General features: G+C 36.4%; 1 protein-coding gene across 1 annotated transcript in view; it reads left to right on the top strand.

Moving 5' to 3' along the window:
- LOC122399415 (dentin sialophosphoprotein) overlaps positions 1–17,166 on the top strand; it is a 130,340-nt gene that overhangs the window by 36,777 nt on the left and 76,397 nt on the right. Inside the window, exons 4-7 of the mRNA XM_043400089.1 lie at positions 3,404–3,497; positions 3,684–4,021; positions 4,416–4,631; positions 11,509–11,548. Coding sequence (XP_043256024.1) covers positions 3,404–3,497; positions 3,684–4,021; positions 4,416–4,631; positions 11,509–11,548 — 688 coding nt within the window. The remainder of the gene's footprint in view (positions 1–3,403; positions 3,498–3,683; positions 4,022–4,415; positions 4,632–11,508; positions 11,549–17,166) is intronic.

Raw genomic sequence — 17,166 nt, 5'->3', positions numbered from 1 at the left:
GTGCTCTGTAAATTTCAACCGAGATTTATTTACGGTTTCGTAACGCTCCTCTGCCAGCTGTATCACGCAGCTCACGTGATATTTTGTATCAGACGTTGAGCTCGTGCAGCCATGATTCAAAATGCCAGTCGTGCTTGGAACATCGAACGAAACATTTCGCGATTTTCTTACGTATACTTACGCGTTGAGGAAGAACAGTAGCGATTTTGCAAATGGAATGATACTCGATAAATACCAAGGTCCATCTCGAATATTTATTATACGAATAAGTAAAATCTTTCATCGAATTTTTTACAATTTTTTTTTTTATGAACATCATTTTATCTCACAATTTTTGGATCAGTAGCATATGCGTACACTGGCATTCTAAAATCAATAATCATACGTATAAATTTCAGGTTCAAAATTCTTTAAAAATTCGCCCGTCGTTTCAAATTTAAGCGCGGGAAAAATATTACGACACAAATTTGTTAATAAAAGTATAGAATAGCATTTTTTTGTTACTTTATTGTGATAAAAAATGAATGAAAAGAATATTTAGAGATACGATAAGTATCAAGACTTAGCGTGTAAAAACTTCTATCGACTTTTTAAAGCCAATTCGTTAGCTTTCAGAATCCAAGCATTTCTAATTTTAACGTATTTAAAAATTGCTGAAAGACAGAAGTGGAATTAATATTATCGGCCGTGAATACAATAACAACGATCGATTGCATCTCTACGGATTCTTTGCGCCCCGTACTGTTTCTTCGAATCGACGTAGCATCGGTTGGCTTTATTCGAACGATAAATTGAAAAGATGGTTCCGGCGAAGACGGACAATAGCGCGAGATCGTGAAAAATGCTCGCGTGCCGGTGTAACATCGTGTTTGTGACGACGGGAAAATATACAAGTGGAGATTTGTAGTTCGAGCACGATATGATCCTTAAAGCTTGTGTGCCGAGAAAACTTCAGGATGCTGCGGAAAGTGTGTTCGGTGATTTTATTCCGGAATATAGGATACGGGTACGGAACATTTGCGTCGTTAACCAAACTAAAGAGTCGTTTCAAAATGATGATATTAAAGAGCCGCGTTGGTTTTAGAAAATAATTGATAGGGATGCGAGTGTGTACGTTTTTATTCGTGTAAGATTCGATTCACTTCTTTTTCAAAGAGGATAGATAATACGCGATAACATGGGCCCCGTTTTTATTGCAAGGTGCAATTTGTACACTTTCTATTTCATAATACTCGATTTAATACGTTATCGTTGTATTCTCAGTAGGAAGATATCCATGCGTGTTTTTGTTTTCGTCTATAATTATTTTAAAATTTAGATTTTAAAATTTGCAATGCAAATAATTTTCAGTTCATAACATAAGGACAAAGACAAATAGTAAAAACTATTATGTTTTATAATTTTCTGTTTTTTTTTTATACAGGGTGTTCGGCCACCTCTAGCAAAAATTTTAATGAGCGATAGTAGATGCCAAAATAAGACGAAAATCAAGAATACTAATTTGTTGGTGGAAGCTTCGTTAAAAAGTTATTAACGTTTAAAGTGCCGCTCTTACTGAATTTTTTTCTCGAAAATGCGCAAGATTTCGGGGGTATGTCTATTCACAAAAAATGACTGTAATTGAACCCTACAACCGAAAACAATTTTTCCACAACGATTTGCAATTTTTTAATTTTCTCGAATAATTTCACACCTTCTCTATTTTTTTTCTCGAAAGTGGGCAGGATTTCGTGGGTATGTCTAATGACAAAAACTGATTGTAATTGACCCCCGCAACCGAAAATAATTTTTTTAAAACGATTTGAAAAATTTTTTTTCGCTGAAAAATTTCAACACCTACTCGATTTTTTTTCTCGAAAGTAGATAGGATTTCGGAGGTATGTGTACTCACCAAAAATGATTGTAGTTGACCCCCGCAACCGAAAATAATTTTTCCAGAACGATTTGAAATTTTTGAATTTAATTGTTAATAACTTTTTAACGAAGCTTCCATCAACAAATTGGTATTCTTGATTTTCGTCTTATTTTGGCCTCTACTATCGCTCATTAAAATTTTTGCTAGAGGTGGCCGAACACCCTGTATAATAACATTTTTTAAATATTCCATTTAGTTTAAATTTAAAGTAGATTACTATATGATTCTCTCATATATGATAAGAACGATGAAATTACATTCTGCTACAACCATTTTAACGTTGTTTCTGTTGTCTTTGATCTCTCAAATAATTAAAAGGATTTCGAGGATTTATGCAACACTGTACAATTGATGAAGGACAATGCACTTATTTAATTTAATGTTAACGTCTTTCGATCAATGTTGACTAAAAGCAATGAACGTTAAGAGGGAGCCACGAAAAAATACACAAATCTTTGACGATACGACTTTAAAATAACCCTTGAAACGTATAATTTATTACAGTATAAAATCTGAACGTTTGTTTGGTACTGTATGACGTTGATGGCGAAGCAACCGGAAAATCGAAAGAGCCAGCTGGCTGTATCAAATTCGAATGCAATTCCGACCGAGTTTCTCTTTTAATAAATTCCCGACCGTGCCACTTCCGAACGCGTAGAACGATGAATAATGTATTATTTATTTCGATTCAGAATTTTGTCAATAATAAACAAATTCGACCGCTCGTGTAATAAAAATTGATGGATCCCAAGAAAAATTTCGATCAAAGACACAACAGAGATATACAGCCATCCGCGCTTCTCTGTGATAAAATGGAATGTTATTCGCATAATTTTTTCATTGGGGATATCTCGGAAGATATCTTCTATCGAGGAAGACATCTGAGCAAGTCGAAATTTCCTTCTCGAGACGCTTTGCAAAAAAGCCATGAAAGATAATCTCGTTAAATAAAAAACGTTGTATCAACTAGCTCTCTAGATTAAACAATGATATCTAATCGTTGTATTTTGTAGCTTTAAATCCGCGGATAATAAAATTTCATAATAACTTGTTTCCTGTACATTTTTATGTATTAACGTCCTTGGTAATAGAACAATCACCCTATATACAGAGAAAATAAGTAAAAATCGTATATAAAAATATTTTACGGATTAATGACCTCTGTTGTTCTATATGATCTTTCCTCGAGTCTAATCAGAACTGTCTGATTATAAATATTCACCAGTTACTCAGATATTTTATTTCTTAGTAATATTACTGCAACGATTCAAGCGTTTTCCCATTTCATTTTACACATTTTCATACATCTTTCTTGATATATTGTAATCGATTACAGTATTTAAGTTTTATAGTACTCTTCAATTTATAGTAGTAATTGAAAGTGATTGAAATTCCACTAAACACTATTCCAAATGAAATGTATTTAACAAAACTCATAGATTAGCGGTGTATTTATTAATTAATCACGAATATGTTATTTTTTTGCAGGAACTCGGATCGCAGCCTCTGCCTACAATCGTAACCGAAGATGCGGATACTTCAAACCATGCATCTCAGGATCAAGGTCACAGACCGCGAGCAGGTACGACAATCACGCTTTATCGTTCTATCGAATGTTGCAGTCAAACTTTTTATCACGTTCCGCGATAAATGTATCGATGCTCAAACAAGGAACAGTTTGTTATGATAGCTTCTAGAACTGCTAGTTTCCTCGCCGTTTGTTTGAAAACAATGTTGGATACCGAATTTTTACCATTTTTATACGCAGGAACATGGGGATCACATTCGAGGACTATCAGGAAGCCGTCCTCGGGAAGTGCTCCTGGTTCCGGGAAGTCGACTCCTCTTCCACAGCAACCAGAGCCGTCGAGTTCGTCGAGTTCAGGCAAGGGTGGTAAGAAAGCTTCAGGCACTCAGTCTGGATCCACCAGTCGGAGCAATAGCCGTAGTAATAGCGCTGAACGTAGAAGAAGCGGCGGAACTATCGATGAGACCGCCAGCCCCACAAGAAAACCGGCACTCTTTGACGCGTTTAGACCGAGGAGCAAATCTGATGCTAGTAAAAGGAAACCCAGTATTATAGCAAATATGAAGAGCGCTGTGCAGGTAAAATTACGCTTACGCTACGACTATTTAACCTAACGTGCAATATTAAGACTTTGCGGTCGGTTGTAAATTCAGGTAGAAAATGTCGCGCCTCAAATTTTTCCTGGTAATTCTAGAGCAAAAATAAGCACGCACATATCCGAAGTTTGTTGTCAATACTCGTTATTTACATCTGACCGCAAAATATTAATATCCGTACGCCGTTCGAAACAATTGGGGGTTCATGTTTCTGAAAAGACAATTCTGGGTAATAAGCCAACTCACATGGATAGGTTAAATACTGTGCATTAAATATACCTCAATGATGGTGATCCTCTAATTAATTTGAACAGCGTATTGTTGAAAGAGTCGTTGGGCTGATTTGTCATACTATTTCAATGTTGCTGTTTTCTAGCATTCCTTGCACAGAGGCTCGCATGGCAGTTCGTCGACTGATGTACGTACAGATAAGGATCACCACAAAGATTCTAAGGAACACAAAGATGGAAAGGAATCTATGGGACGTCCCCGAGCAGGATCGGAAAGCAGCAGAAACCCTGTGAGCAAAGTTATGGATCTCATCAGACACAGAAGTCACAGTGCTCTTAGTTCGGAGGACAAGAGGAAAGCGGTGAGTAATTTAAATGTGTTCCTTCGGAGAAATTTCTATTGAATTTTTCACGCGTTTCGAGACTCGCGGAATAAGGGAACACGGATGTATTAAGTCTACTAGAAATCCCTTGTTTTTCATTAACATTCTGGGTCTTTCAAGTCCGGTTAAGGTTTTCAATGCGCTAAGTTCTGATATCTCAATAATATATTGATAATATTGTTTAAAATTAATCGTGCATTTAAAGATCAAGATTAAAACGAGCATCCAATGAGATTCATTAAGCCATCGAGGCACAGTACGAAGGATGAAAGCACCATCTAAGAGTACGATATGTTATTTTTGTAAGATTAAACATAAAAACTCCATAATAATTATTTACCGACCGAGCATCGTGAATTCACGTTGGAAATAGATCTCTGTGTTACCCTTCTGAGCAGCAATTGATAAAAATATCATTCTTTTCCCGACGAATGTGATCCAGTAGATAATGTTTCATGCGGTGTAGGAACTGAGAATGATACTCATCAAGTGATATAGCTCATTCATAGTAAATAATAGTCCTATCCAAACAAATGCTCACCTTCGCTCAAGATTATAATAGAATTAGTGTAATTCGATGTGTAGGATCTACGATGTATGTCAATAAGGGTATCAATTGGTCCTCAAACTTTCTGATTATGAAATCTTCTATTCGGAAACGACGAATCGGACAATCTTACTTTCTTTATATACACTCGTTTGCTTTTGTCTACTTTTATGTTTATGCATTTATATGATGCAGAATAATGTATTGGTTACTTTGTTCGGTTCATTTAGAATGCAAATGTATGTAATAAAATTTAAAACATACTATACATTCATTAGCCTTCGTTTGTCCACTGGTACTGAATCGATTTTACATTATTTTTCTTAAGGCGCACCATTTGACGCAAGAATTTAATTAGTTTTCGAAAAAACAGAATAAAACCTGTTGAACGTTATTGCTGATCAAATTTAACTCTCTTTTCATAGCGCGCACTTGTTTGTTTTATTTCGTTTTGACCTCCAAAGATTCTAAACATATTGAAATTTAAAATAACAAATGGTAACTAATTTTACACATGACTTATATAGTCGTCAAACACAGCTAACTGGTTGAGCTACTAATTGTACAAACTAAGCTAGCAATATTGGAAATTAGTAGTTTCGAGTTTGCTTCCACATTTAGTTTTTTCTTGCGTTTACACTCGAATACAAGTAACGAGGAAAATACTTGTTCGCGCATGGATGTAGTGTAAACATTTTTCAAGCCTTTTAGATCAATTTCTTGCATTAAACATCTTTAAGGCTTCAGCAGCCAGTTCTAACTAGCCAGATCTTATACGTTCAACGAAAATTCGGTCTAAGGACTCTCTTTAAATCTCAGTTTCAGTACGGTGTACAAGATAACTCAACGAGGCTATCTTGTTGACTGGAAGATAACGTGTATATTGCAGCACCAGACAATTACGAATTAAAAGGAAATCTATAGTTCACTTGTTGCTGTTCTTTGAAATAGAAAAATATTCCCTGAATTTAATATTTCTTCAGCAGGTAGCTTGTTTAATTTGCTGAAGATAGTATTGGAAATGAGTCATCGATTCTATTTTAAATACAGTCTGATCGTTAATTAATTTTTTTTTTATAATTGCTTCCGAGTGATTCCGGTTTTTGAATGTCAATCGGTGATCAAATCTTCGTGAAAAAGGTTAAAATTAACGTTTTCATTTATTTCTAAAGTGTAATCAGTTATATTTATATATTATAATATTACATGAGTTACTGTTTGTTGTTTTACGATATAGCGTGCTCTTTTCTTCCTGCGAATTTTCTGGTATCGACTACGTGTTCTAAACGAGGAACTCAAAATTGCACCAGGTTCTTCGTTCCAACGTTTCTGCTCTCGGCAGAGCGTGACATTTTAAAAACGAACAACCACTGCTGGTCCGTCCCTAACAATGGTATCTCCGTGAACAAAAGGATGATCTTTGAAAGCAGAGAACACATGTTTTGACGTCGACGATTATGCGTCTCCGTCTTTTCTCCGCACAATTCGGCTGGCTATAACTAGAAAACCTTGCCCATTTTACATTTCGCGCAACAAGCTCTATCTCGTACAGTTCGCTAATATTTCGCTAAGAAATTTTAATTCGAACCGCTTGTTAACGTCTCGCGTGATACAGTTTATATCAAAGGAAACGTACTGTTGAACAGCCGTGGTTCTCGCAATGAAGCCGTAAATTCCATCTGTTCAAATATTGATGTCGCTAACTCGCGCCTCGTTTCTGATTATTTTAATAAGTTTCTTCTGCTAAATTTGGTGCTTTCGTTGGTAAACGCTCGGGTCCTCGGACCTTGGAGATTCCCGAACTCGTATATTTACCGCTAAAATTAACGACGACACGCGAATGAAAATTGATCCGTGAGACATTTTTCCCCCCCTCTACTTATTACTATAATAATGTAAATGATAACTTCGCGCATCGATCGTTCAATTTGAATCGGTTTGCATTTCGTATATCGAGACGCTGGAATAATCTTTCCCGAGACACATTTCAGCGAAATTGTTTTTCGTATTTGAACGTATCTTCCGGGCATATCATGTGACTCGTTAGCGTCGAAACCTGTTTCACTTCTCGTCCCGATCATAATACCGTCGGTAATTTCGTTACACCGTATGAAATTGTCCCCTCCGTTCTCCATCTTTTTTTCCACGACAATTTCACGACGCTCAGGATTGAATTTAACCGGTGATATCGTTATACTCGTTAAGAATTCACGGCTCGAGGCAATCGTTTCTTTCCGTGGACTATCTTCCGTACAACACTGTTCCTTTATCTAATAAAGACTCCGAAAGAACAATGAATCCGGCGTAGCAAGCAGTTTCCACGGTGTGTGCGCCATTCAGCGTGGATTAACCGAAAGATTAAACAGACGCTTGAATCAACGCGGAGAAATGAAACGTCGCTTTCGTCACGGTTTATTAAGATTCGATAAAAAAAACAAACGGTCGTCGTTGTTGCTCGTACGTTTCGGTTACATCAGAGCCAAAGTCGATCGTCGAGTTTACGCGATCATAAATCTTTCATTAGCTACGATTCGGTTTAATATGTAAATAGAGTTCCTTGGGCAGGTGGTTTAAGTACCCGGGAATGAGTATGTGACGTACAGATTTCGGTGGGAGAAGCCGTGTGTACGTATGCACGTGTAACCGGTAGATTTGCACGCGTGTACGTGTAAATGCGAGGCGGAGGAAAAGACAGATTCAAAGAGGCGCGTTTTTCGCTCAGTAAGTCGCGGAACTTGCAACGCTGAAGGTGCCACGGAAGCGTGCGCGTCTTTTCTCGTCGAATCACGTGTGTCTCGAATTAATTCATCCGCTCCGCTGATAAAGATTGATCCCCGAGTCCACAGAAAGTGACTAGTGTGTTGTGATGGTTGTTAAACGTAAACGACGCTCTCGTATTATTGCCCATCCTACCCGTATAAACATTAATACTCTTTAAACCGTAAATAGTTGTTTTCGTCGCAAAAAGTCAATCACACCTACTCGATATACATACAAAGAAATAGAGTCGAATATCTTCAACTGGATATTATTATAATCGCAACGAACAAACGTATTTCATGGACGATAAAATTTCTAGCAAAAGTTTGAAAAGAAGTGGGAAAATCACGTTCTAGAATTACTTAATGCGCAGGGTTCGTCTTCCTCGCGACCTGTTTTGCGTCAACGCCGACGTTCGCGGTTATAAAAATTTGAATTTCAGATGTTAAGTTTAAAAAATGTAATTGGTGTATCATCGTGACCTTCGATGTTTCGAAATTGCGCAGTTTGGTATAAAGTCCGTCTAAGCTGGATCTTGGGAATTATCGATACCATTTCGTTCGAGAAGCGACCTTTGCTTACCTGTTTATGCATTTATCTATCGTTATGAATGAAAAAAAAGAGATTCACATCGAGCTGCGGTATTTTCAACCGCTGTATAGAAGACGCTGAATGGTGACTTGCGGTCACGGAGTATGTCTCGAGTTCATCGACGAAGCTCCTCTATTGTTCGGTTCTTCTAAATTGAAAGCTAGCATTTCGTGGTACCCTTCCTCGCTCTCTTCTTTCGCCTTGCTCGGGTATACTGCCTTTTGAGCATAATGCTTCTTCGAGTTTCACAAATTTCTGGCGTACATGCGTACGCCACGCAAACTCGACACGCGGTTATATTAAGAACAAAGTACAATAATATATATATAACCGTATGAAAATGTTCAGTTCGAATGCATCATTTAACGCGTTCAATCTTGTGTAACCTGTATTTTGAAATTGAATTCTGGGTATTGTTTTTAGTCAGTTTGGCAGCCCCTCTTTTTGCCGACCTAGTTTCGTTGTCTTAGAAGCAAACTGTGTCATGCGTTTTTTCCCTGTTGAACGTTTTACGGAAGCGACAACCTGTGTAAATCATGACTATTGTTCCAGTCGAACGAGACGGAAGGGTCATCAGCATAGAGTAAAAATATTCATTCGACGATCGACCATTTTCTTGTAGTTTTACATCGTCTTCTTTTTCATCATACACGAAGTTCAATGTTAAAATTTTAAATCACAGTTTTAATGTAATCGTAATAGTTTCAAAAATAGAACGAGCTACGTTTATCGAACTATAGTTATCGGTTACTGTTTTAATACTGTGGCCTGACATCGCGTTACTGGTATTCTTTCATTAGCAATGTAAAAGGACTTATATTGACTGCTTTGAAGATTGCTTACGCGAATGCATAATTGATTCGAATTTAAATGGGAAATTAACAGTTCCATATCTTAAGTGGATTACACGAGACGAATACAAGTTATTGTTCGTTCAGCGGTGTATTGAGAACACACGGTGGAAATTGTTTCTAATAATTGGTCCGTGGCGTTATTTTGCTGTAATTTATTAATTGTATACGGAACATGTTTACGCTAAAAATGTGTAGACGATATAAAAAAAAATTGATTTGCTTCGTTCAACGTTACGATAAATTCAACGACGACGATAATGTTTTAACGAGACGTTTGGTGTTGTAATAGCATTTGCGTCATACATGTGTTACATATGGGCCAGACGACGTTTCGTTCAACTGTTTATTTACCCTTCACAATGGTTCTACCTTCACGGTGTAATTTTTAACCGCATTTTTATCGTATTATGTCAGCTCAATGACAATGCGTATACAGGGTGTTCGGCCACCTCTAGCAAAAATTTTAATGAGCGATAGTAGAGGCCAAAATAAGACGAAAATCAAGAATACTAATTTGTTGATGGAAGCTTCGTTAAAAAGTTATTAACAATTAAATTCAAAAATTTCAAATCGTTCTGGAAAAATTATTTTCGGTTGCGGGGGTCAACTACAATCATTTTTGGTGAGTACACATACCTCCGAAATCCTATCTACTTTCGAGAAAAAAAATCGAGTAGGTGCTAAAATTTTTCGGCGAAAAAAAATTTTTCAAATCGTTCTAAAAAAATTATTATCGGTTGCGGGGATCAATTACAATCATTTTTTATCATTACACATACCTCCGAAATCGTACGCACTTTCGAGAAAAAAATTCCTTACTGAAAATCCAATTAGGTGCCTAAATTTTTCAACGGAGAAAAAAAATTGCAAATCGTTGTGGAAAAATTATTTTCGGTTGCGGGGGTCAATTACAATCAGTTTTTGTCATTAGACATACCCACGAAATCCTGCCCACTTTCGAGAAAAAAAATAGAGAAAGTGTGAAATTATTCGAGAAAATTAAAAAATTGCAAATCGTTGTGGAAAAATTATTTTCGGTTGTAGGGTTCAATTACAGTCATTTTTGGTGAATAGACATACCCTCGAAATCTTGCGCATTTTCGAGAAAAAAATTCAGTAAGGGCGGCACTTTAAACGTTAATAACTTTTGAACGAAGCTTCCGTCAACAAATTGGTATTCTTGATTTTCGTCTTATTTTGGCCTCTACTATCGCTCATTAAAATTTTTGCTAGAGGTGGCCGAACACCCTGTATAACATAAGTCATATTAAATTACAGGAACTCGTTGAAAATTGATAACTGCATTAAAATAAACGTAACAAAAATCTCGCAATTAATTCACACTTAACACACGGAATATTGTCAATATTTTTACAAACCGAGTGTTCGTAAAAAAAAAAATAAAAGACACTATCTTAGTAAACAGCTCGAAACGCAAATGTGAGGCCGGTGTATTTTAAAGCGAGGTTGTTATCACATTGGGTATACAGTGTTCCACGAGATATCGCGGACATAGTTTCTTTTAAAGTTTTAAACTCACATAAGTAGCAAGCGATTTTACCAATTAGATTTAATAATTTTAAATATTTACACGTTTCGTACGTGTACACACGCCAATTTGTCCGGTTTGGTTTCACGTTAAGGATTATGATCGCGTTGGTAACAGAAAATAATTTTATTTTTATAGCACTCGTCCCGATTAGTTCTAAAATTATATAAATACTTTATGAACGTTTTTATGGGAACCTTGGAACAATTTACCGGAGTGCAGTGAACGTTCTTGTGCCATGAAACGTAAAGTTATGTGACTGATAATATTGTGGAATTCGTGTTATACATTAAAAGTGCAACATGTCCTCGTATTTCCGATGGATAAAGAGCGGAAAGAAGGACGACTACTTCGGCGCGAAACCGAGGAGCCGTTCTTTAGATTCGAAGAGTCTCGAGGCGTCGGGAATACGTTTGATTTTACAAAATGTACTTAAAACTTGTTATCTTACTCTACGGTGAAACGTTCAAAGAATTTTTAAGCAAATTCGTTCGCTTTATATCGCATTTATACTTATCGCTTTATACTAATCTATGATACTTTATTGTGTTACAGAGAACAGCGGCTCAACACCAGGCACAAATAGCAGCACAGGGTAAGTAACACGTTTCTTCGACTTTCGACTAGCCTAAGAATCGAGTGCCTGATTATTCATGGTTGTATAAACATCGAAGCAATAAAGACGGAACGTGTGCATCAAGATAACCGGGAAATGTAATTCGACTTTGATAAAGTCTGAAAAATAATTTGGCACGCTTTTTTAGTTTCTGTCTTTGTTATCGCGGTATATCAGGGAGGTTGATCGATCAATTAAACCGAACGTACGTTTATCTGGAGCCGTTTATCTAATTTAACACGTTCTGCGTCGAGCGCAAATTATGATTTTCGGAAAAACCGTAACAAAAAATAGGTCGACAAGTTACGTTGCAATGTTCGAGCGCAGATAACTAGCCGAAGTTGGATTAAAATCAATTGGCTGCTCACGGTCACTGGAGAATTATCCCCGCCATTCTGTTTGGCTTCTCCGTTGCTCTATCTCTCATCTTTTGGCGCAAACTTGCATGTTTGCGCTGTCTCTCTCTCTTAAACAATCTCTTAAATGTCAGAGGCAAAGCTGACATGGCACAAAAGTAGGAGTCTGGCCTGATTCACGGTCGGAGAGACAGACTTGAGTAGTTAATTGATTATGGTACTGATTTGTCATACTTTATCGGATAAGTATACATTTAATTAAAAGTATTCATTTGATACCAAAATATTTATAGATCAAATATCAAACAGAAAAATGTAAGTATATTTAATGTTTAATAATATTTAGGTATATGCAAATTGCACATGTCTTGTTTATGGTTCAAATTATTAAATTAGTGCTTATGAAATTTTATTACGTTTCTCCAGTTCAATTTATTTAACACTTAATATAATTTCTTAAAGATGTTTGTCAACTTTAAAATTGTGCAGTTTTGATGCTTGAAAATGATAAAGCACGTTCTAGGATGATTCATCCACTAATAAAAATGTAAATTTTTTACATCGATCATTCGTTAGAGTATTGCCAATCAATTTGCAAGATTTTACCATCTCTCAAATAAGTAATGCAAAAGTATGTTTAACAATTTGAGCTTGAAATTATACATAGCTCAGTTTATTTCATCGATTATTTTAGTAATTAATTGTAATCATAATTTGGCGTAATCATCTGGCGATTGCCCGAGTTAACTCGGCGCGACAGTTACGCGATAAAGGCAACTTTTATTTGTACCGTTTCACGAACATATTTGCAAAATTCAGAAATGATTAGAATTATCTGTCGGTACACCCGAAACTCGTATACTGTTCTTCTGTAATACATATTTTGTTTTGGCGCGTATATCGCGATTACCTAGTCTGCCGAATGAAACGAGACTGTCCAAGATAAAAAAAAAGCCTTCTGGCGTGTACATAAAACGGTAGCGATCTTCGAAAAAGTTTTTTTTCCGGTCCCGGATCGATAAACATTTTGCAAGGATATATTGTACTCGACCTTAGAATAACATATACAGACTATAAGAATAACACAGATCACGCTTGTGATCTTTCAGGTTTGACGCGACTTTAGCATGTTTTATGTGCATGGAAAATTCTGTAAAAATTCATTGAAATACTCTCAAGTATATTGCCTAAGAGTATAAAATTGAAATGTTAAAAAAAAGTTGCAGGACCTCTTAAATTCATCTATACGATTCTTTTACTTTTTTTTACATAAAAATATATGTTTGTTGCAACGGTTTTTATCAATTTTTTTTACAACGACACATGTGTTATTTCTTCTTTTATACATTAATTAATCAATATGACACGTATCGTACAACATACTGAAATTACATAACAAAAAATGTTTATCCGGTACTGTACATTGAAAAGTACCGTTTATCCAGAGGGATTGGATGTTTGATAATAATTCGGAGTTCTTCCGCTAGGTGTCGACTTTGAAATTGTAGTTAATATGGCGGGTACATTCCGAAGCACGTACGGCAGCCGATGCCGCTGAGACCTGCGCCTCAGACCGTTTTTGTACTGCAACGCGTAAGGTGGCACGTGCTTCAAGTTGCCTGCTTCATGTCCACGGTAGCACATTTACAATCAGTGCCGGATATATTTTGAACCGCCGTATGATAGCCCAGGCCTTGCATGCAATTGCATTTAATTAAGCGTTAATGAACACGTCGCGCGAGTGAATCATTGTTGGAAGCGTCTACGTGCGAGATGTAACGTAGACGAATTTTACCACGGGACAACGGGTGCACGTATGGGTTAGGTCTAACGGACGCACCGCGAATCTGTTTTCTCTCGTTTTTTCTATTTCGCGAACAGTTCTCTTGGTAACGATACGAGTCGAATGGCTTTTCGAACGTGCCGCGATAGGAACGTGTCAATAACAACACGACTTACGACCGTGAATGTAAACATTGTTCCGTGTCGCGCGGTATCTTGCGGCAAGCGTGGATGGGAAACCGGTATTTATTTGTGGCCCGTCGAACACCGGTAGTTTTTGTCCGCCGACAACGGTAATTATTTGCGATAAATTTGTGCGAATGGTATCGAGTGTTTCTACGATGTGGAAGGCACACTGTTTCCGCGTGGCTTAAACGTGGACGATTGTATCTGGCATACAAGTATCGGGAAACGTTGGAAAGCAAAGTGCGTGGTCGTGAAGCGTGTTTTCTGTGACGTCAGAGTGAAAAAGAAGAATCGGAGAATTATTCGACGAGAAATGTTATAAACGAGTCGGCGAACAGTTTGCACGTGAGCATTATACACTTTCTCGCTTATGAGAAATTCCTTGTCGAGAGTCGTGGACGTTCGTACAATGAATCAAGTTTACCTAACTTTACCTTGGAGGTTTCGAACGTCTTGCTGCTGTACCGCGTGCTTATCGTCTATGCATTATCATATAGGGCTTAAAGTCCATATAAAAATAAAGTTAAAATCAAACATAACATATCTCGTTCTTCCATAATTAAAAGTTTTACGAGCTGGCGTGTTCGAATCGATGGATGCTTCGTAATTTTACAATATCCACGATATACAGGGTGTTCGGCCACCCATGGGAAAAATTTTAATGGGGTATTCCGGGGAAAAATTATTTTTAGTTGCAGGGGTTAATTACAATCATTTTTGGTGAATAGACATACCTCCGGAATTCTACCCAGTTTCTAGAAAAAAATTCGAGAATATATGAAATTTTTCGATGCAAAAAAAATTTTTCAAACGTTTTAAAAAAATTATTTTCGGTTGCGGGGGTTAATTACAAACACTTTTGGTGAATAGAAACACCCCGGAAATCCTGCGCATTTTCGAGAAAAAAATTCGAGAAGGTGTGACATTTTTCGACGGAAAAAAAATTTTTCAAATCGTTCTACAAAAATTATTTTCGGTTGCGGGGGTTAATTACAAACATTTTTGGTGAATAGACACACCCCGGAAATCCTGCGCATTTTCGAGAAAAAAATTCGAGAAGGTGTGAAATTTTTCGACGGAAAAAAAATTTTTCAAATCGTTCTACAAAAATTATTTTCGGTTGCAGGGGTTAATTACAAACATTTTTGGTGAATAGAAACACCCCGGAAATCCTGCGCATTTTCGAGAAAAAAATTCGAGAAGGTGTGACATTTCTCGACGGAAAAAAAATTTTTCAAATCGTTTAAAAAAAATTATTTTCGGTTGCGGGGGTTAATTATAAACATTTTTGGTGAATAGACGCACCCCGGAAATCCTGCGCATTTTCGAGAAAAAAATTCGAGAAGGTGTGAAATTTTTCGACGGAAAAAAAATTTTTCAAATCGCTCTACAAAAATTATTTTCGGTTGCAGGGGTTAATTACAATCATTTTTGGTGAATGGATATACCCCCGAAATCCTACCCATTTTCTAGAAAAAAATTCGAGAATGTGTGAAATTTTTTGACGGGGAAAAAAAATTCCAAATCGTTCTGGAAAAATTATTTTTAGTTCCGGGGGTCAATTACAATCATTTTTGGTGAATAGACATACCCCGGAAATCCTGCGCATTTTCGAGAAAAAAATTCAGAACGGGCGTTGAATTTTCACCGAATTGCCTATTTTCAAAGGTTTGAATTTCCACCAAAATGGTTACGCGTTTTTGACATTGAAATTATGTTGTTTCATTTTTGTGAAAAATCTGAATATTTCAGCGAGTTTCCAGTAGTTGGCAATTTCGATGTTCCGTTTTCTTTCCGGCGTAGTAATACAGATGGGAATTGAGTCATCGTGGTTATGTTCGAGGATTCCCGGCGTGTGCTGTAACCGTATGAGTGTGGTAGGACTAATGCCACATATTCCAGATACTCCGTTTCTTTTTTCGTGTACCCCTTTTAGTCATTTCGTCACGCGTGTGGCCATACGAGAATAAATGAAAAACGGAAAAGAAGAAACAAGTCTAAGGAACAGTCTCAACTTTGAGTCACGGATTTGACTCGAATGGGTGAAACATTCTTTCGTATTTCGTGTATTCGAATTAAACGAGTCGTATTTAATTAATTACTTTTAAACGAAATGGTTATTTTCGTCTTACACGTCCTAATATTTCTGTTATTTTTAATACAAGACAACAGGTCACGACAAATTTGTTCGAAGCGAAAAATATTATGATGTGTATTATGGTCACGAAAAGTACGTAGGTTCTGTCGTGGTAAATCGAAACATTTCTGACCTCCACAATATTTCTCTCTTCGAACCAAATTATTTTGTCCACTTTGGGGTGGTCACGACAGTCCAAAACAATTGAGAAACATATTTATGAGATATAAGAAATGCTGTACATTTAATACAGCGATATTTTTAGTAAATAATCTGTAGAAAATATTTTGAAATTACACGTTTAAATTTATTTTCTTCTTCGGTCGTGAAATTGTAAAACCGGTAATTTAAAACATTCGAATACTTCAGTTTAACTTTGTTCATTTTTTCCGAGTGCCCAGGACAACTTTATCCGATATCTTTACGAGAACTAAACTCATTTGAATCTGGTAAAAGTCGCTTTGAGCGTTTGAAAAAGAAACGCAAATAATTATTCGGAATAACGAGAAAAATAATTATTTTACAGCGAATAGGTGAATATTCATGTTGCCTTTTTTTTTTTTTACATTCGCTCAATAACTTTAATTTACCCATTCGAATGTCTTCTTTTATGGTTGTACGTTTTTATGGAATTACATTACCGACCTAGTTAAGATTGCTTTTACGACGGATCTTTTCCATAATCGATTCTGCAAACTTACTCCTTAGGTATAAAGTTCATTTTCTCGGACAAAAAAATATTTATTCGTGGAACGTCTCGTCTTGTATTTGTTTAGTTGAACGAGCTAGATTTGAATTCAATTTACGATTGATGAGCGCTTTGAAAAACGCAACGGTAAAAAATTATTCAAAAATAATATGAAACACGAAGGAAATGATAACTAGTTCGCTGTAAATGCAATACACGATAAGAATAGGTCGATGATATTTGTTTTTCGTAGAAACCATGTTCTGTTTACTGTTTCGAGGCGAATCAATACGCGGCGAGGTAATAACTGCATTATGTGAAAAGTCAAAAGTATTTTCGAACAACGAATCTGCAGATATTTAAAATATTGCTACGTTTGTTCAGATTCGAAAAAATTGCAACGATTCGTCCATGATAAATTTTATTACATCGACTTTTATTTATCGAT

The sequence above is a fragment of the Colletes gigas genome, unplaced genomic scaffold (assembly GCF_013123115.1).
Source record: "Colletes gigas isolate AHSC1104 unplaced genomic scaffold, ASM1312311v1 Colletes_gigas_Sc00013, whole genome shotgun sequence".
NCBI lineage: Eukaryota > Metazoa > Arthropoda > Insecta > Hymenoptera > Colletidae > Colletes > Colletes gigas.
Note: the sequence above shows the minus strand (reverse complement) of the source record. Positions and strands in the feature narration are given on the sequence as shown.